Source organism: Urocitellus parryii, chromosome 6 (assembly GCF_045843805.1).
Source record: "Urocitellus parryii isolate mUroPar1 chromosome 6, mUroPar1.hap1, whole genome shotgun sequence".
Lineage (NCBI taxonomy): Eukaryota > Metazoa > Chordata > Mammalia > Rodentia > Sciuridae > Urocitellus > Urocitellus parryii.
Genome location: NC_135536.1, coordinates 32,014,933 through 32,035,380, shown reverse-complemented (window position 1 = coordinate 32,035,380; position 20,448 = coordinate 32,014,933). Strand labels below are relative to the sequence as shown.

General features: G+C 35.8%; 1 protein-coding gene across 2 annotated transcripts in view; it reads left to right on the top strand.

The window, feature by feature from the left end:
* Chd8 (chromodomain helicase DNA binding protein 8) overlaps positions 1-20,448 on the top strand; it is a 61,897-nt gene that overhangs the window by 30,543 nt on the left and 10,906 nt on the right. For both annotated transcript variants that reach the window (XM_077799384.1, XM_077799383.1), the window contains exons 6-26: positions 3,690-3,872; positions 3,954-4,022; positions 4,372-4,427; positions 4,948-5,065; positions 6,033-6,116; positions 8,915-9,052; positions 10,439-10,560; positions 10,966-11,209; positions 12,136-12,312; positions 13,227-13,370; positions 13,546-13,801; positions 15,040-15,250; positions 15,587-15,782; positions 16,258-16,425; positions 16,636-16,815; positions 16,963-17,073; positions 17,418-17,614; positions 17,850-18,049; positions 18,154-18,310; positions 18,397-18,486; positions 18,767-18,870. In XM_077799384.1, the coding sequence (XP_077655510.1) occupies positions 3,690-3,872; positions 3,954-4,022; positions 4,372-4,427; positions 4,948-5,065; positions 6,033-6,116; positions 8,915-9,052; positions 10,439-10,560; positions 10,966-11,209; positions 12,136-12,312; positions 13,227-13,370; positions 13,546-13,801; positions 15,040-15,250; positions 15,587-15,782; positions 16,258-16,425; positions 16,636-16,815; positions 16,963-17,073; positions 17,418-17,614; positions 17,850-18,049; positions 18,154-18,310; positions 18,397-18,486; positions 18,767-18,870 (3,205 nt within the window). The remainder of the gene's footprint in view (positions 1-3,689; positions 3,873-3,953; positions 4,023-4,371; positions 4,428-4,947; positions 5,066-6,032; positions 6,117-8,914; positions 9,053-10,438; positions 10,561-10,965; positions 11,210-12,135; positions 12,313-13,226; positions 13,371-13,545; positions 13,802-15,039; positions 15,251-15,586; positions 15,783-16,257; positions 16,426-16,635; positions 16,816-16,962; positions 17,074-17,417; positions 17,615-17,849; positions 18,050-18,153; positions 18,311-18,396; positions 18,487-18,766; positions 18,871-20,448) is intronic.

The following is a 20,448-nucleotide window of genomic DNA, read 5'->3' as shown; positions in this document are numbered from 1 at the left end:
ATACTACCAATAGATGGCCATTCTTAGTTCTGCCCCCTTCTGAATTTTTTTTAAGCAAATCCAAGTAACTTTTCGAATTGTCCCTTAAGTTTAAAAAAATTTTTTAAAATACATGATAAATATAATAAAAATAATGTAGAAGTATATAGATTAAAATATTCTAATCCTCTTCTCTAAAAATAATTATCAATAGATTATTTGTCCTACCAAACTTTTTTTTTTAACGAGGTAGAATGTACATTGTATTAGTCAATTTGCTACTGCTAATAGTCCAATGCTACATACTAATATTAGCAAAATGAGGTTTATTTTTTTTCATGGTTCTGGAGGGCCAAAGTGGAGAAGATGACATTTTTGCTGGCAGAGTTTCTAGGCATTACAGGGCATAATATAGCAAGGGGCAGCCAGCTCATATGTGTCTCTCTCCTCTGGTCTCTTTTTTTCTTTCTTTTTTCCTTTTTTTTCCGGCAGTGCTGTGAATTGAACCCAGGACACCACACATGCTAGGTAAGCAGTCTGTCACCAAGCTGCACCTGTAGTCTCTCTCTCTCTCTTATAAAACTGCCAGTATTCAACTATGGTGGCTCCATCCTGATGACTTCATTGAATTCTAATCCCCTCCTAAATGACTCTACCTAATAAAACCATGGTTGGATTAAGGTTCATTTCTCTCTTTCTTTTCTTCTCATCTAGGCTCAGGGCCTAGATGATGGGAATGAACGCTTGCTAGGCAAATGATATTCCATTGATCCACATCCATAACTGCTCCTGCATCACCTTATTTATTAGTTTTTTTAATGGAATGCTAGAGATAGAACCAAGGGCCTCATACATGCTAGGCAAGTGCTCTACCACTGAGCTATGTCCCCAGCCCCAACTCTTTTTTTAAATTTTGAGACCTGATATCATTAAATTACCCAGATTGGCTCTAAATTTGGCAATCCTCCTGCCTCAGCCTCTTGAGAAATGGGGATTTCAATTTTTTTTTTTTAGTTGTTGATGGACCTTTATTTAATTTATTTATATGCAGTGTTGAAAATTGAACTCATTGCCTTGCACATGCTAGGCAAGCGCTCTACCACTGAGCTCCAATCCCAGCCTTCAACACGTGAATTCTGTGGGACACTCAAACCATATCATACCTATAGTGAAATATACACAGGTCTTTACTTGTCTAATTTAGTGAGTTTTAACAAACGTATACACCTAAGTAAACATCCGAATCATGATAAAGATTTCCAGAATGTTCCCTTTTACTGTCTTCCAGCTGGTCTATCCCCTCCTTCCCTAGGCAACCTGTTTTGATTTTCTGCTTTATATTTGAGGTTCTTTCTTCTTTCTTTCCTTTTTCTTTTTCTTTCTTGTACCATTCTGATTTCTGACACCACAAATTAACTTTACATGTTCTTTAACTTTTTGCGTAAATGAAATCATACAATCTATATTCTTAGGACTCACTTCTTTCATTTTAATGTTTTTTGGGATTGATCCATATTGACTTAGACTGTATCAGTAGTTGTTTGTTTTTTTTTGAATAATATTTAATTTTATGAATTTACCATAATTTGTATATCCATTCTCCTGTTAATGAACATTTGGTTGTTTCCAATTAGGGTCTCCTATATGTCAGTTTTCCAAAGTGTTATTTTACATTTGCGGCAGTAATGAATTTCAGATGTTAAACGTCTTCACCATTTTGTATTGGCAGTTCCATTCTTTTTAGAGTAATCCTTTCTCTAGTAACCCATTTTTATCCTGTAACATAATTTGTAATTTAACCAAAGCTTTTTTTATGGTCACTTAGGTTTTTTTCCTGGTGTTCTACCACAATCAGTGCTACAGAGATTTTGCACACACACACAATTTATCTGTAGAATAGTATCTTTGAAGTGAAATTGCTTTGTCAAAGAGTATTATCAAATTTTCCTCCATTGAGATCATGACTATTTGCATACCCATCAATGGTATTTGAGTTCCTGTTTCAAATGTGGGTTTGTTTTTTGTTTCTTTTTTTGGGGTGCAGGGGTGGAACCCAAGGTCTCATACATACTAAGGCAAGCTCTCTACCTACATCTGCAGCCCCTGTTGCAAATGTTTTGATCAAAACATTCCAATTTTTGCCAGTCTATCAGGTTAAAAAAGAAGAATCTGTTTAGTATTTTGAGTAAGGGTAACCATTTTTTAATGTTTAAAAATGAATTGTATTTTTTTCTAGAAATTGTCTTTTCATGCTGGTTGCCCTTTCTATTCTGTTATTATTAGCCTTTTTCTTTGTTATTCAAGAGAACTTTTATGTTTAGTAAATGTATCAGATGGTATCTTTTTCTCAGGTTATTATTTCTCTTCATTTTGCTCATAATGGATTGTGTTATGCAGGTAATGTTAAATTTCTTCATATTGTCAAATTGATCACCACATTACAAAGACCCTTCTTAATCCAGGATTATAAAAAATTGTCCCATAGTTTCTTCTTAGAAATTACATGTACTATTTTTACACTTTTCTTTGATCCTTTTAGAATTTTCTTTTATTCTGTACATGGCTAGCTATTCATTTCCAATCCCAATTACAGAGTAATCTATATCTTCACTGATTAGAAGTACCATTTTTGTGATTTTTCTAAAGCCACATAAGTGTTTTAGTCTATAGTTAGGCACTATTTCTTTGACCTTTTGATCTCTTCTTGGGAATATATCAAGCTTTGTTATTTAGTATAGCTTTATAATGTCTTCTATTTCTGGTAAGGTCCATTATACTTTATTCCTTATTATTCTTAGATGTTTACATGTGTTTGTATTTTAGAGTCTGTTTAGCTAATTAAAAATGTTCTCAATTTTTTTGGGGGGGTCAAATCCATGAATTTCGGAAGGATTTACTCCTTTTTAAATTTTATTTATTTATTTATTTTGGGGGGTACCGGAGATTGAATTCAGGGGCACTCGACCACTGAGCCGCATCCCCAGACCTATTTTGTATTTTATTTAGAGACAGGGTCTCATTATGTTGCTTAGTGCTTTTGCTGAGGCTGGTTTGAACTAGCGATCCTCTTGCCTCAGCCTCCTGAGTGGCTGAGGTGTGCTCCACCACACCCAGCCTATTTAATTTTCCCATTATTTTTAGTTATATATGACAGTAAAATGTATTTTGACGTATTATGCATATGTAGTATATAACTTCACATTCCCATGCAGAATTGCAGATTTAAGACCAGCCTCAGCAATTTAGGGAGACCCTGTATCAAAAAAGGGGGCACTGGGGGTTCTAGCTCAGTGGTAGAGCACTTGCTAGCATATGTGAGTCATTGGGTTAATCCTCATATAAATAAATAAAATAAAGGTATTGTATCCATCTACATCTAAACATTTAAAAATAGATAAAGCTTTAAAAAGTAATTAGAAAAACAAAAAAGGGCTGGGGATATGGCTCAGTAGTTAAGTGCTCGTGGGTTCAATTCCTAGTACAAAATAAAAGTCGTGTTTGAATTTTCTAAAGCTTCTTATAAATAGGGCATAGATTTCTTTCTGGGTTCCTGGCCTTTGATAAAGCAGTTCAGCAAATTGTTTTCTTTTGGTTTGGTTTTTCATGGGAGATTTGGAGTAAAAGCTAAGGAAATAAGTGAAGACAAATGCTTTTGAAAGTTCTCTTTTTGTAGTTCTAAGCAGTTATTTTAATATTCTTTTCCTTTACAGAAGAGACGCTCAAACCGTCAAGTGAAGCGAAAAAAATATACAGAAGACCTTGACATAAAGATCACAGATGATGAAGAAGAAGAAGAGGTGGATGTAACTGGTCCAATAAAACCTGAACCCATCCTCCCTGAACCTGTGCAAGAACCAGATGGGGAGACTTTGCCTTCCATGCAGTTCTTTGTGGTAAGCTGAAAATGTAAGCTATTGGAAGGGTTTGTCCTCCTCTTTTATTCATTCCTTGACTGGTTACATCTTTTACTACAGGAGAATCCCAGTGAAGAAGACGCAGCTATTGTAGACAAAGTGCTTTCTATGCGTGTTGTAAAGAAGGAGGTAAGGCTGTTATCTTTAATGTCAGCCCATGTTGCTTCACTTGCAGGTTTTATTTAATGAGCATTTTTGGATGACAGAATATATTGCTAGAGTCTGGTTGAGAGATATGATGGGGGAAAGTTAACCATAAGACTTAATTTCTATCACTAATTCTTTTATAATGGGTAAACACTTATTTTTTCTAGCTAGCAAACTTCTATTTGAAGTACTAGAATAGTTCCTGAATCCCCAGGTCAATAATATATTTAGGAAGCATTAGGATAAAGTTTTGTCATGTGTGGGTAAAGTTAAAGGTTATTTCTTTGACAAACAAGGAATTAGTAATCATAATTTCTTTTTTTCTTCTCAGCTTCCCTCTGGACAATATACGGAAGCAGAAGAATTCTTTGTCAAGTATAAGAACTAGTATGTTATATTTACAAAAATCTTGTCAGTTCAAACTCCACAGGGTCCTGGAAAGGTCTCTTGTATAGGTTTTCAGGATTGGAAACATGTCTCTTTGTAAAAGTCTCTTAGCCCAAATTGCCATTTTTAATGGGAAAATGAATATTGAGAAAAGAAATTCAGGAATTTAAATGACTGTTATGGTTTCTTTGCAGGAAGGTGAGGAAAGAGTAGTTTCGAGTAAAATACTTTGTAATGCTCTCTACCTTAGCCTAAATCCTAACACTTGTTCTGCAAAGTGTGTTCCCTGTTCTAACAGAGTTAGCATTATTTTGGAGGCTTTTGGGAAGTGTGGATGTTCAAGCATAACTTAGACCCAATGGCTTGTTTGCAAATTAAAGTTTCAGAAGCACTGACTTAAGCTACCACCAGTTTAAGCATAAGTTTTTCAAGTCTAGTGTTGGTTAATCCCAAAACCTCAAAGACTAGACTGCCATTTTCCCTTTCTTGAGCCATGACTCGATATTTCCATTTTCTATAGCTCCTATCTACACTGTGAATGGGCTACTATCTCCCAACTAGAAAAGGATAAGAGGATCCATCAAAAACTAAAGCGCTTCAAAACCAAAATGGCTCAAATGAGACACTTCTTCCATGAGGTAATTAGGAATAGATATTACCTATCATTTCTTTTATAGAAGCACAAATTACTAAGGTTGTCACTCTTGGCTAATCCATCAAATAGTTTAGACTTGGTTTGTATATATCAATACAAAATTTTAATTTTGGTCATTTATTTTCCTTACTTAATTACCCCATGCTTTGTGTTCTTAGGTTTAAAATGGTCCTTGGGTACAGTATTGTGAGATTGATTTACTTGATACATAGGAAGTATTTTCAAAAGGGATGATAAAGTAATCTCTGGTCTACTTTCCCTTTAATATCAATCTGTAGCTATTGATGATCTCTTTAGATATAAGCATCTATATCATTTAAAGAAAGTTTATTTTTCAAATTTCTGATTTCTATTCTGGTATCAAAGAAAGTGTGATCGATAAACTTTTAATTTCCCAGAGCCAGGGTTATTACTATTTAAGCACTGGAATAAGAAAAGTAAAGAAGTATGCCCATTATATTTGACAATTTGGAGGTTATTCATGGTTTTGACTTTTAATTGTATGATGCAAATGGAAGGAAGAGTGGAATGGATAGACAAGCAAAGGAAATAAAGGAATGGAGATTGGCTGTATTTAAAACTTAGGAATATTTGAGTATAAAATGAAGCAGAGCAGAAAAAGAGTTGAAGATGTGAAATAGTAGAGCACATTTTTATGTTTATGGGAGGATTTGATAGAGAAAGGTTCCTAAGACGGAATGAAGTCCAGTGCATATATGGAGAGAGTAGCCTCTGTTGGGCAAAAGAAATACTTTTTCTAGTAACAGGTGAGAAGATAGATACAGATCCAGGTAAGGATATACTTTGTAGGATTTATTATTGTGAAAAAAAGAGAACTGCAATGGAATTAAAAATTTTTGAAGTAGGATTTTCTACTAATGTTGTAGGAAAGTGGATTTATTGAAGAGTGATTTCTTGAGTCTTATAGTTTCATTTCATAACTCATCTAGGATGAAGAGCCCTTCAATCCAGACTATGTAGAAGTGGATAGGATATTGGATGAATCTCACAGTATTGACAAGGATAATGGTGAGGTAAGTTGGGGCATGGAGAAACATGAAAGCCCTCTTGTCTACTGTTATGATTGTCAGTCCTTTATCTTTCAGATATGGATGAAAAATCCCTTAGACTGAAAAGATATTTCTGAATTTTTCTGTGGGATCCTTTAAAATATAATGGGAAGGTAAAGGAGTAGTCTTGTCTAAAAGGAAAGAATCTCACAAAGTCAAATATCTGGAAGATACAAGTGCTGAAGATTCATTTATTTTTATCTCATTTTCCCTCAGATTTTATATGGAAGACTTGGACACTCAGTAGAGTCCCAATGGATATTTTGCAAATTTAAATTTAGGAATATAAAAATACTTGCAGAGGCTCCTAGCTTTCTCCTAATTATGTCTTGAGAATTAATTTTTTCTTGAACTCACTATTTGTTAAATGTTTGTATTAGTTGTTTAAATGGATATGCTGCCTTTGTGCCTGTATTTTAAAACAGATTTTAGAATCCCACTCCCACAAGTTCAGATTAAGTTGAGTCAAGGTTGGGACTCCAATATATTTATTTTTAAGTTGCTTCTCAAAGGGTTCATGCACACCTTGATTACGAAATCACTGCCCTAATACTGTCATAGATTAAATATGCTTAAAAACTTGCTGATTCAGATTCACAAGCCACCTATTTAGTTTTCCAAATAGAGTTATATGGATCTAAACCACCAATGAATTCAATGTTCTTTCTTTTAAATTTACTAAAAAAAATCCTGTATTTACTCTCCAAATCACCATTTTGTTAGGTTTCCTCACTTGCTTTTCACTTTAAACCATAGTGTAGCTTTGCAGGGCCATATTTTATGAGCAAAATTTTTACCACTTGTGACAGGGACCATTAGAAGAAAAAAAGAACCTTGTTATAATATTGTGTTGGGAGGTGAGCAGAGCTGACTCGTGAATTATTAATAACTTGTTCCCATACATTATTCTAAAACAACCTCTGAGTCAAATTCTTCCCTCCATTAAGTAGGAAAGGTTACCCTGTGTCCTAAGATTTCAGGGTCAATCAAGCCATCATCTTAGAAGTTCAGGGCCTGTTACATTTTAGTGTCTTTAAAATCCTAATAAGTATGCTTCAGGTAACATATATTCATCTTTGGGTTTGGGGTGGGAGTTATTGTGTGTTCATTTCTGGGAGGTGATTGGAGAATGGGCTAGTCAGCAGGTTAGCTACTCTTAAATTCTTCTCATTATTTTCAGGATCTCAGCCTTCTCAGCTTTGAAAGTCTTACGCTCTCTACCAGCATACTTACCCTTCCAAAAGCCTTTGGTCTGGCCCCTTTGAAATATGTTGCAACTGGCATGACAGATGAAAATGTTTTGATACCCTGATAATATAATTTATGCTCCCAATGTTGGAAAATAACATTCTGTGTATCCATTTTCCCCTTTTCCAAAGTGAGTTTTAATTTGTCATCCATTTTACATTAACTAATTGTGGAAATAAGTATTGTGGTACTTAGGAACGTAAGTTATAATGCTATAAATATGTGACCTGTGCAAATGGCTTTACATAAAGAGTGACCCAAGTCATTACAGTAAAGAAAAAGGTGAAAGAGCAGTTGGATTAATTCTAGGATTAATTCTAGGAGATTCTTTGATCTGTGACTTTGTGGAGTTATTTTCACACTATTGCTGGCCATCCTCTCCCCACCCCCCTAATCAGGATTGATTCCTGGAGCACTCTACTCCTTAGTTACACCCCTAGTCATTTTTTTAAAAATTTAATTAATTTATTTTTGTGTGTGTGTGTGGTGCTGGAGATTGAGCCCAGGGCCTTGTACATGCAAGGAAGGCACTCTACCAACTGAGCTATATCCCCAGCCGCCCTCCTGCCCCCCGAGTCCTTTTTATTTTTTATTTTGATACAGAATCTCACTGAGTTGCCTGAGGGTCTGGCTAAATTGCCCAGGCTGGCTTCTACTTAGAGTTGCTGGGATTACAGGCATGTGCCACCATGCCTGGTTATTGCTGGTTCTTTTAAGGAGTATTCTATGAATTGATAATTAGAGATTCCTGTTGATTATGCTAGGCCTAATCTGATCCTTCTTGCTTATATAGGCCAAAAAATGGAAGAACTTTTAATAGTAGTGATCATTTTAAATAGTGAAAATAGGAGCTATTTTGCTCCTAGCAGTGGAATGCCAATGGAATATTGCCATAGTTGGAGCTTCAGCATTTTCTCTTTCTCTTCTCTCCTGTTATCTTCCTTCAATGATGCCTCTTATAGTTCATGCCTAGCTTCCTGGGGTTCATAGGTAAATCTCTTTTTACCACCCTAAAGTGCTCTTGAAGTGCATTGGTACCCAGAGATTTAGGGTTTCAAAGCCGAGTGCTATTAGCCGTTGTATGCCTCCTACAGGTTTATCTTGTTCTTCATACTAAAAGTAGTGTAGGTTCTACTTTATCAAATTTGGTGCCAGGAAAATAGTATGAACTTGAACCGTATCTTTTTAGTTTCAACACAATATAGGAAAATAGTATTCCTTTTTACCCTCTTTTGTTTGGCTGATAAGCATAATATTTTAGTGTGTAGTATTCTAGAAAATGCTCCTAGAAATTTTACTTCTAAAATAGATTTTGATAAGTTACCTGAAAGAATGATCAAAGGCATGACTATTAACATCAGCAAGTAACCTTAGGGTTGTTGTGTTTAGCCTGATATTTTTCAGCACCTTTTAGGTGTCAACACTGTGATATAATTTTATAGGCAATTTCTTATACTTTAACCACAGCAGAAAATACAAAATCAAGTTTATTAAGTCTTTGGCTTCTCTCCTAGCCTGTAATTTACTACCTGGTGAAATGGTGCTCTTTGCCCTATGAGGATAGTACATGGGAGCTAAAAGAAGATGTTGATGAAGGCAAGATTCGAGAATTTAAGCGGATCCAGTCAAGGCACCCAGAACTCAAAAGGGTGGTAAGTACATTTGCAATTAGAAGGTAACTATATCTATAAAGGTCCATTGTATACAATAAAGATTTAATGTTTTCCTATGGAAATTTTTGGTTTTTGAGCTTTCTATGTAAATTTTTAAACATACAAAGTTTGAAGAAATAGTACCTACCTTCACTCAACTAACAATTGTTAGTACATGGCAAGCCTTGGGTCATGCATTTCCTTACACATTCATTCTCCCATTTCCCTTGTTACTTTAAATCAAATTGCAAATTCCTTCAATTCATTTTTAATTATTTTAGTGTTTATTTCCAAAAGATAAATAATGCCACTATTACACCCCCAATTTAATTATTCCTTAATTTCAGATTATATATCTTTCCATTTTTGTTAAAGCTTTTAAATTGAATTCTAAATAAGATTTGTATGTTGGACTGGGAATGTAGTTCAGTGGTAGCACAACCAAGTAAACATGAGACCCTACCATTTCCTAGCCCTTGAGGGAGAAAAGAAAGTAAAGACCCATATTTTGCTGTCATTTAATATGTCTCAAATCTATTATAGTTCCTCCTGAACTTCTTCCTTCATGAGTTTTTCTTAAAGAAACCAGGTGATTTATTCTGTAGGGATTTTCATAGTTTGAAGATCGCTGATTTTATTTGCCTTTTTATCTTTCAACATGTTTTCTGTCCCTAATAGATCCCTACCCCATGCTTTGAATCAAACTGTCCCTGATATCTCACATGAATTGTTAGTTAGATTTAGAGCTGTGTTGTCCAATGTGGCAGCCACTAGCCATGTTTTTTAACATTGTAGACATTTCTGTTAGATATCACTGTTCTAGTTGCTTGATCAGATAGAGAAGGGAGGCTATTGAATCTGCTTCATAGACAGTTGCGTTTACTTCCATCTGGTTGCATTTTGTGATGTCATCAGCCATTTAGGATCATTGTATAAAGAAGTTTGTTTCATCTACTATTAGTTACTTTGAGAGAGAGATTATATAAAAAAAAAAGACAAATACTTTATTCTTTTCCTTTATTTCCCAATTTCCAAAATAATGAAGTGACCAGTGGGCCGGGTGTTGTGGTACACACATGTAATCTCAGTAGCTTGGGATTACATGAGGCTGAGGCAGGAGGATTGCAAGTTCAAAGCCTGTCTTAGCAATTTAGCGAAATACTTAGCAACTCAATGAGAACTTATCTCTAAATAAAATATAAAAAAGAGCTGGGGATGATGTAGCTCGGTGGTTAAGCATTCCAGGTTCAATCCCCAGTATCCCTCTCCTCCCCAAATAGTGCCCAGTGCATTTTTTTAGTTGACTTAAAGTACTAGAATTATGTATTATGTTTTGCCTAATTTTGTTAGTGTCTCCATTCCATTTATTCAAATTTTCTGTTTTAGAATCGTCCACAGGCAAATGCCTGGAAGAAATTGGAGCTGTCACATGAATATAAAAACAGAAATCAGTTACGGGAATATCAGTTGGAAGGGGTCAATTGGCTGCTCTTTAATTGGTATAACAGGTAAAGACAAGAGTGGATTCATAAAATATAAGTTTAATCTAGGGATTTTTTTTTTCATATTCCATTGAAACAGTCCCCCACCCCTCAAAAAAAGAAAAGAAAAGAAAACAGTTGCTTCCTAGATATGTTCTTTTTTTAAGGTGATGTATTTTTTAGTTGGGCATTGTGGTGCATGACTGTAAATCCCAGTGACTTAAGAAGCTGAGGCAGGAGAATTGCAAGTTTTGAGGCTAGCCTCAGCGACTTAGTAAGGTCTTGTTTCTGTACCTGGGGATATAGTTCAGTGATAGAGCTGCTCTGGGTTCAATCCCCAATGCCCCCGCCACCACCAAAAAAAAAAAAAAAAAAAATTACATGTACACACACAGTATTTTGAATTTCTGCTTTTTTTCCCTGGTAAATCAGGCAAAACTGCATCCTGGCTGATGAAATGGGATTAGGCAAAACTATTCAGTCCATAGCCTTCTTGCAAGAGGTGTATAATGTTGGCATTCATGGCCCCTTCTTGGTCATTGCTCCATTATCAACAATTACTAACTGGGAGCGAGAATTCAATACATGGACTGAGATGAACACTATTGTATACCATGGTAGCCTGGCAAGCCGGCAGATGATTCAGCAATATGAAATGTACTGCAAAGATTCACGGGTGAGTTGTGTATATTGGGAATGCCAAGGTAGTTAGTGTTTTGTGAGGGGTTGTGTATGAATTTAAGGCTCTGTGTGATTTAAGACATTATTGTGCAGCAATATGCAAGACATTGTTTTGATTTTGCTATTTCTACCCTGTAGAAATTTTGATTGAGTGAAAGTTCTGACTTTATTTTATGAATATGTAAATTTTACATAGGATTTTAGCCAGGGTGATAGCACATGCCTGTAATCCCAGTATCTTGGGAGGAGGCTAAATTAGGAGGATTATGAGTTTAAGGCCAGCCTCAGTAATTTACTGTGGTCCTAATAAGCAACTTTGCAAAACCTTATCTCAAAATAAAAAATTAAAAGGGCAAAGGATGTAACTTGGTGGTTCAAGTTACCTCTGGGTTCAATCCCCAGTACAAAAAAAAATTTTTTTTTTTTTTAACCAACATTGCTGACTTTGAAGTAGTTTTCAAAGTAAAATTCACTTAGGCACTTAAATTCCTTGATCTATCATGATGAACTTAAACATTTCTTTTCTCTTTTTTTAGTCTACTGAAATTTTCATCAAAATCAATCCTTTTTCTATGTAAATATGAAAAAAAAATTGAGCCATCCGTCTTCTCAATATCAAATTTATTGTTTATCTTTTGTGGTTTTTATTACTCCCCAACCAAATTTTCTCAAATCACATTTTGTAACTCTTAATTTTGTTAGAACAATTTGATGATCCTATCAAATTTTAGAATAGTAACCATTATTAACAGGTACTGTATTAGCTGTTGCCACTTTTATTTTTGTCCTATATGTTCAGTATTGCCTAATATTTAAAAATTTCATTTTTGTAGTTTGTTAAACCTGAGTATGGAAAGTAATTCAGATAAACTCCTTAGGTATGTTTTAGACCTTTTCTGACTTCATTATCTTCATGTTTAGGGGCGCCTCATCCCAGGTGCCTACAAGTTTGATGCCTTGATCACTACTTTTGAGATGATTTTGTCAGACTGTCCTGAGCTTCGTGAAATTGAATGGCGTTGTGTCATCATTGATGAGGCCCATCGGCTAAAGAACCGTAATTGCAAGCTGCTTGATAGCCTCAAGCACATGGACCTGGTAAGTTCCCCATTCCAACTTGTGGGCAGAAACTGCAACTAACTGTACCTGTGGAATGACAATAATCCTAAATTGGCAGAGAATAAAAAGAATCAAAATCTTGAATTGAATGCTGGGTGTGGCCTATAGGATTTGTATAAAAGTTGTACATTTTAGAATTAGAAATGGTGGTTTACAACCAGGAGGAGTGGTGGGAAACTCTACTATTACCTATTCCTGCATAACAAAACACTGTGAAACTTACTAGCTTAAAATTACCTATATTTTTCATTATTCTCTAGCTCAGCTACTTAGGCTGAGTTTAGCTAAGCTGTTTTTGATGGTCTTATTAGGAGTCATTACTGCAACAGGCAATTAATGCTGGTTGTTGAATGAAGCATCTGGGTTGTCTTCACATGGCCTTACATAATCTAGTAGGCCAAATGGGTCTTCTTTACAAGGTGATCTCAGGATGGTATTCCAAAGGGACAAAAGCAGAAGCTGCAAGGCTTTTGAGATAAGCTGTCAAACTCAGAAAGTATCACTTCTGCTGTGATTTCTTTGTTAGAGCAAGTTACAAGGCAAGCCTAGATTCAAGAGGTAATTAGGATTGATGGCTGTACTTAATCCAACATAATAGGTATATTCCCTACAGGAGGGCAATTTATAATATATGGGGGAGTGGAATGTTGAAGCATATGAAATTAGAAAACATAGTCTGGGTTACTATTTATTTGCTTATTGTTATAACCTTTATGTTGTTGTTTTATTATGTTAAATAATGCCATGTAATTTCTTAAATGCTTTTATGTTATCAAAAGAGGGAAGACGTGAAAGAAACATTCACATAGTAATCAGGTCTAATGCCATTATAGGTGGAAAACACTATAAGTCCTGTGTGGCTTTTATTTTATCACTGTTTTCTCCAATTCTAGGAACACAAAGTGCTACTCACAGGAACCCCATTGCAAAATACTGTGGAGGAACTATTCAGCTTGCTTCATTTCTTGGAACCTTCACAATTTCCCTCGGAATCAGAATTCCTCAAGGACTTTGGGGATCTCAAGACAGAGGAACAGGTAGGAAGTCTGTCTGATGAGGAACCCAGGACCTAGAAAGTGTCTTTCTGAATTCTTGCCCACATCGTTTGTGGCATTGTTCAAAATTGGCTTTCCTTAGATAGTGGAAAACTTATTTTTCCATGTTTCCATATGAGAATGTACTCATGTCATTCATTTATTTTCCTTTCTTTAGGTTCAAAAGCTACAGGCCATTCTTAAGCCAATGATGCTGAGAAGACTCAAAGAGGATGTTGAAAAAAACTTGGCTCCTAAACAGGAAACTATTATTGAAGTAGAGCTGACTAACATTCAGAAGAAATACTATCGGGCTATTCTGGAAAAGAATTTCTCCTTTCTTTCCAAAGGAGCAGGTCATACCAACATGCCTAATCTACTCAATACAATGATGGAGTTGCGCAAGTGCTGCAATCATCCATATCTCATCAATGGTGAGAGAATTGTTTCCTCTCTCAGTGATATTCCTCAGGGATAATGGTTGCATTGACTGATTCGACCCAATTTAGGGGTTGGTACTGTGAGTAATAGGGAAAGGTTCTTTGATTATTTATTTGTGTGAATGGTTTTTTTATTTGGTTTTGTGTTTTGGTAGTGGGGATTGAGCCCAGGGGTGCTTTGCCATGAGCTATGTCCCCAGTCTTTTTTATTTTGAGACAGGGTCTCACAAAGTTTCTGAAGTTCTCTAAGTTGCTAAGGTTGGCCTCAGACTTTCAGTCCTCCTGCCTCAGCCTCCTGAATCTCTGGGATTATAGGCGAGGGTGACTGTACACAGCAAGGACTGTCCTTTCAAAACTGATTATTATCTGGATCATCTTTCTCTGGTTCTTTTCCATACTTTTGGGCTTGGGTAATCTGCAAAATTAAACAGTATTTGCTGTTTAGAAGTTCATAAATAAGAACAGATTGTTCTCTACTCTGAATAAATGTCCTTACCAATACCCATTTTGTTAGGGGTCTTTTTTTTTTTTTTTTCCTTCTAGTTGGACACAATTTTGTTTATTTATTTTTATGTGGCTCTGAGGATCGAACCCAGTGCCTCATGCATGCTAGGCGAGTGCTCTACTGCTGAGCCACAACCCCAGTCCCTGGAATGTTTTATGTAACACAATGGAAGATGAATTGGTGCAAACTTCAGTGTGTAACAAATGTTGATCTCAAGTCAGATTTTTTTTTTTTTAATTAAATATAACTTTATTTTTTGATACCAGGGATTGAACCCAGGGGTACTTAATCACTGAGCCACATGCACAGCCATATTTTTATGTTTTATTAGAGACAGAGTCTTGGTGAGTTGCTTAGGGTCTCACTAAGTTGCTGAGGCTGGCTTTGAACTTAACAATCCTCCTGCATCAGCCTCCTGAGCTTCTGGGCTGACAGGCATTTGCCTTTATGCCTGGCCAGTTAGGTTTTTTTAACTTTGCCTTTTTTTTTTTTTTTTTTTAATCAATGGAACTTTATTTAATTTATTTATTTATATGCAGTACTGAGAATTGAATCTAGTGTCTCATACATGTTAGGCAAGCACTCTACCAGTGAGCCATAACTCTAACCCTTACTTTGCATTCTTATCACAAATAAATAAACCATCAAATTAAATAAGCCTTAATGTGTTTTCCTGAGTCTCTATATCAGATTTGATTTTTTTCTTTTTTTCTTTTCCTTTTGGCAGGTGCAGAAGAAAAAATCCTAACGGAATTTCGGGAAGCTTGCCATATTATACCTCATGACTTCCACCTTCAGGCCATGGTTCGTTCAGCTGGCAAATTAGTTCTTATTGATAAGTTACTTCCAAAGCTTAAAGCTGGTGGCCATAAAGTTCTGATCTTCTCCCAGATGGTACGCTGCCTAGATATCCTAGAGGATTATCTAATCCAGAGGAGGTGAGAAAATAGTCATCCCATCTTTGTGGTTACTGTGTCTTCATAAAACTGCAAAGAAGGCTGAAGTTATAACTCAGTAGTAGAATACTGATCCAACATGCCCGAAGTTCTGGGTTTCATCCCCAGCACTGCTCCTCGAAAAAAAGACTTAAAGCTTCAAAGAGTAAAAGAGCCTAGGTTTAGAGTTAACCAGTTATAATACGAGAAATATTTAGGGCTCATGCTCTCAATTTATGTGATTATAGGTCAACTAGATATATGGATAGGCTGCTGTTGATTCTTACTTGGTTCTTCTGCTTAGCCACTTAATTTTTTTCCCTCTGTGGCCCTCACAAGGTACTTATATGAACGTATTGATGGAAGAGTTAGAGGCAACCTCCGACAGGCTGCTATTGACCGCTTTAGCAAGCCTGACTCAGACCGCTTTGTCTTCTTGCTGTGCACTCGAGCTGGTGGACTTGGTATTAATCTTACAGCTGCAGATACCTGCATAATCTTTGATTCAGATTGGAATCCCCAAAATGACCTACAGGTAAAAGAAGTTATTTTCTTATGAACTAACTGCCTAAGAAAGTTTTCAACATGATCAGTATCTCTTAGACCCTTCAGAAAGTATGGGTTTTTTTACTTAGAGGTAGCAGTTAGGTCAGGGGTAAGCAAACTTCTTTTAAAGGAAACTATATTAAATGTAGGCTTTATGGATTATATGGTCTCAGTTTCAACAACTGACCTCTGCCTCTGTATCAAAGCAGCCATGGACACTATTAAAGTAAATGGGTAGGACTCTTTGAATAAAACTTTATTTACAAAAGCAGATGTTTTTGCTGACCTGGCTTATTAGATGGGGCAATAATTTCATCTTGAAGTTGACTCTTGGTTTTGGGTTATTCTCATGTTGCGTTATAAATTTAAATGAATTACAAATTGATATTATGTGTCTTTTATACCTCCCCTCAACTTTATGTTACCTTTTTTGCTTTCCTTCCATTTAAAAAAAAAAAAAACAGGCCCAGGCACGGTGTCATCGAATTGGGCAAAGCAAAGCAGTGAAGGTGTACCGTCTCATCACTCGTAATTCCTATGAAAGGGAGATGTTTGATAAGGCTAGCCTCAAGTTGGGATTGGATAAAGCTGTACTTCAGTCTATGAGCGGTCGGGATGGCAACATTACAGGAGTAAGTCATAGTCTACAGCTAAGTATGTAGTGAATCAGTGATGGAGATAAAAGCTGGTTTTGTATAGGAATTGACTGCCTTGATTTTCATTTTTTCACAAGTTTTATTATAAATAGTTGTATTAATTATTATTTATTACAATATAATATTATGACATGGTTAGATAATATTCTCTTAGTAGACTTTTCATCTTTCTCTTGATGTTTTCAGATCCAGCAATTCTCCAAGAAGGAGATTGAAGATCTCTTAAGAAAAGGAGCTTATGCAGCTATAATGGAGGAAGATGATGAGGGCTCCAAATTTTGTGAAGAGGATATAGACCAGATCTTGTTAAGGCGAACAACAACCATTACCATTGAATCTGAAGGAAAAGGTTCTACCTTTGCCAAGGCATGTTTTGTCTTTGTCAGATAATAGAAAAGCAGAGATAGAGAAAGGAATCCCCAGAATTTAAATGGTTTTTAAGTGCAGTTGCTGATTTCCCATTGCTTAAAAACACATTGTATTTAACTTTTCTCTGCTTTTGTTCCTCACTAGGCAAGCTTCGTTGCTTCTGAAAATAGAACAGATATTTCTCTGGATGATCCCAACTTCTGGCAAAAATGGGCCAAAAAGGCTGACTTAGACATGGATGTGCTCAATAGCAAGGTGAGCTTATTCTTCCTTTAGGGAGGAAGTGTTGCAGAAGACTCACAACTTTCAGTCTTTGTAGTTGCTCTGTTTCTTCAATGCTAATCAGTTTATGAATGGTATATTGTTATATACGAGGGCTATCATAAAAACTTTCTACCTTGGAGAACTTAGAAAATTATTTAGATATCTACCACTTAATTCTATTTCCTGAGTCACTGCAGATGATTTAATGTGTACAAAAAGAACACCAAAAAAATCTGAGCATTCTCATATCCAAAACTATTCAATCCATAATTATCTTAATTCTTTGATAATGAGCATATCATGGATAGTTATTCCTCCTTCTATTTTCTGCATAGAATAACTTGGTGATTGACACACCTAGAGTACGGAAACAGACCCGCCACTTCAGCACTCTGAAAGATGATGACCTAGTAGAATTCTCTGATTTGGAAAGTGAGGATGATGAACGACCACGCTCCCGTAGACATGACCGCCATCATGCCTATGGGCGCACTGACTGCTTTCGGGTAGAAAAGCACCTGTTGGTATATGGGTAAGAACCCATCTTGTCACTAAAAGTAGAACATTCACATTCTGATTGATATATGGCCACATAGAAGATCATATGAAAATTTTGTGTCTTGGAGGGAGTTCATTCTATTTTTTTAACAGTGCTTTTCAAGATTTTGTCTTCCGTATTTTGGGAGATGTGATTCTGGGAGTCAGAGGAATATCACTGAATTAGAGTTCCCCCCCAAAATATTATTGTTTCCTTTTCTATTTTTTAGTTGGGGACGGTGGCGAGATATTTTGTCTCATGGACGCTTCAAACGACGTATGACTGAACGAGATGTGGAGACAATATGTCGTGCCATCCTTGTGTACTGTCTGCTACACTACCGTGGGGATGAAAATATCAAAGGCTTCATCTGGGACTTGATTAGCCCTGCTGAAAATGGCAAGACAAAAGAATTGCAGAATCATTCAGGTAATTATCAACCCTTTAGTTTTTATCTTTTTAAAAATTATGTAGTCCTTTGCAAGTCTAAGGGTTTTTCTCAATCCAAGTCTTCAATGTCTCCCCTTTCCCAGGTCTATCTATCCCTGTGCCCCGTGGACGCAAGGGGAAAAAAGTAAAGTCACAAAGTACTTTTGATATACATAAGGCAGATTGGATCCGGAAGTATAACCCTGATACTCTGTTCCAAGATGAGAGTTATAAGAAGCACTTGAAACATCAGTGTAACAAGTAAGGATGGAATTTTAGTCAAGATATGTCCCTCCTCAAACTTTGTACCCTGTTAGTAAGCCACCTTTTTCTTCCCACCCTTCTAGGGTACTTTTGCGAGTACGAATGTTATACTACCTAAGACAGGAGGTTATTGGAGACCAGGCAGAGAAGGTGTTAGGGGGTGCCATTGCCAGGTAAAGTATTTCTGTGATTTCTTTGTTTGATTTTTATGCCCTGCTTTATTCTAGGAATAATGGTCTACTTTACTTTTTGTACTAACTTTGTAATATCTGACAATTTTCATATTAGATTTCTAATCTAATACTTTGACACTAGTGCAAGGAAATAGGTCAGATACATGAACATTTAAATTGATGGATAAAGGAATATAACTGTAATAATCTTTCCAAGGATTATCACTTTAATTTCCAACATTGATTGCTTTCCTGACTGTGCCCTCTTATATGCCTTTAGTGAGATTGACATATGGTTCCCAGTAGTGGATCAATTGGAGGTTCCAACAACATGGTGGGACAGCGAAGCTGACAAATCCCTACTTATTGGAGTCTTTAAGCATGGTAAGTATCTCTTTTAGCCTTTCCTTTTGAAGGTTTTTGTTCACAGATGGGACATTTATCAAAATGCTCATACATAATCAGATTATCTCATTGACCTTGAACTCTTTTTTTTTTTTTTGGAACTGGGGGTCAAACCCAGAGCTTCAGGTATACAAGTGATCTTCAGTAAATTAAATTTGTATTTGAGAAAGAAACTTATTCACAGTTAATTCCGCTGAGTAGATGTTGAAGGAACAATAGGTAAATAGTTAAATCTCAAAGTAGGGAGTCTCCCATGTGTTCTTTAATCACTTTTACCCAGTATGTTACCCCACTGAATATTGTAGGATCTGTAAGTTAAGGTTCCACAAATCAGGAGGTAAGACATGCCCACTCCTATTAATGATAAACAATTATTTTGATGGTTTTCTGTGACTTGCCAAAAATGCTATATTTATCTAAAGTCCCATTTGTCTAAATGCTCAATACTCATGGCATTTTAGGTTTAAGCAATATGAGAAAGACTAATTTGTAGTTTTGCCTATTAACAAATCCTAGGAATTAAAAGCAGTGAGTGCTGCACAAGGCCATGAGTTCAATTGCCAGCACCAAAAAAAAAAAAACAGTGCTAACTGCCAGCACTTTCATGTATTGGAATAATTTTATTTTTCTTTTTTTTAAGTACTTTTTAATATTTATTTTTTAGTTGTAGATAGACAGCATGCCTTTATTTCACTTATTATTATTATTATTTTTTTTTTTTTATGTGGTGCTGAGGATCAAACCCAGTGCCTCACATATGCGAGGCGTGCACGCTACCACTTGAGCCAAATCCCCAGCCCCTAAAAAAAGTACTTTTTAAGGGCACTCTTGCCCCTCCCAAACATGCTGTGCAGGGAGTTCTGGATCTTTTTCTCACTTTCTCTTTTAATAAACTTTCTGCTTGCTTTCTTAAATGAGAAAAGTGCTTTTCAAGCTCTTGCCTAACATGCATGAAGTCCTGGGTTCTACCCCCAGCAATGCCAAAAAAATAAAGACAAATGCATAAAATTCCTGTTTATTTTGATGAAATAATAGTAATAGCATTTGATCTACATGTTATTGAGAAATTTAATGGAACAAGAAAAACTGAACATTTGTAGTCTTAGATTTTCTTGTGAGACAGAGTCCAAAAGTCCTGAAATGTGTTCATTCATTGATTTAGTATTCATCAAATATTCACTGAGTACTTATTTACTTGCAGGTACAAGTTTCTAGTTCTTCATATGAGAATGTGTGACCTTAATTGTTTGACTTCAGTTTCTTTTCTTTTCTTTTCTTCTTTTTTTTTTTTTTTTTGGTGCTGGGGATTAAACCCAGGGCCTTGTGCATGCGGTCAAGCACTCTACTAACTGAGCTACATCCCCAGCCCTGACTTCAGTTTCTTCATCTTTGCAATAAGAATAATGCCAAAAAGATTACTGATAAATTGCTATATACACCTACCACCATAATGTAAATTTCTTAATTAAATTCTTCATAGTCACTAGGTTAAAACCCTTCATGACTCTAAATTACTATAAAAAAATTATGACCCAAAAACTGTCCAAGTAATGTTAA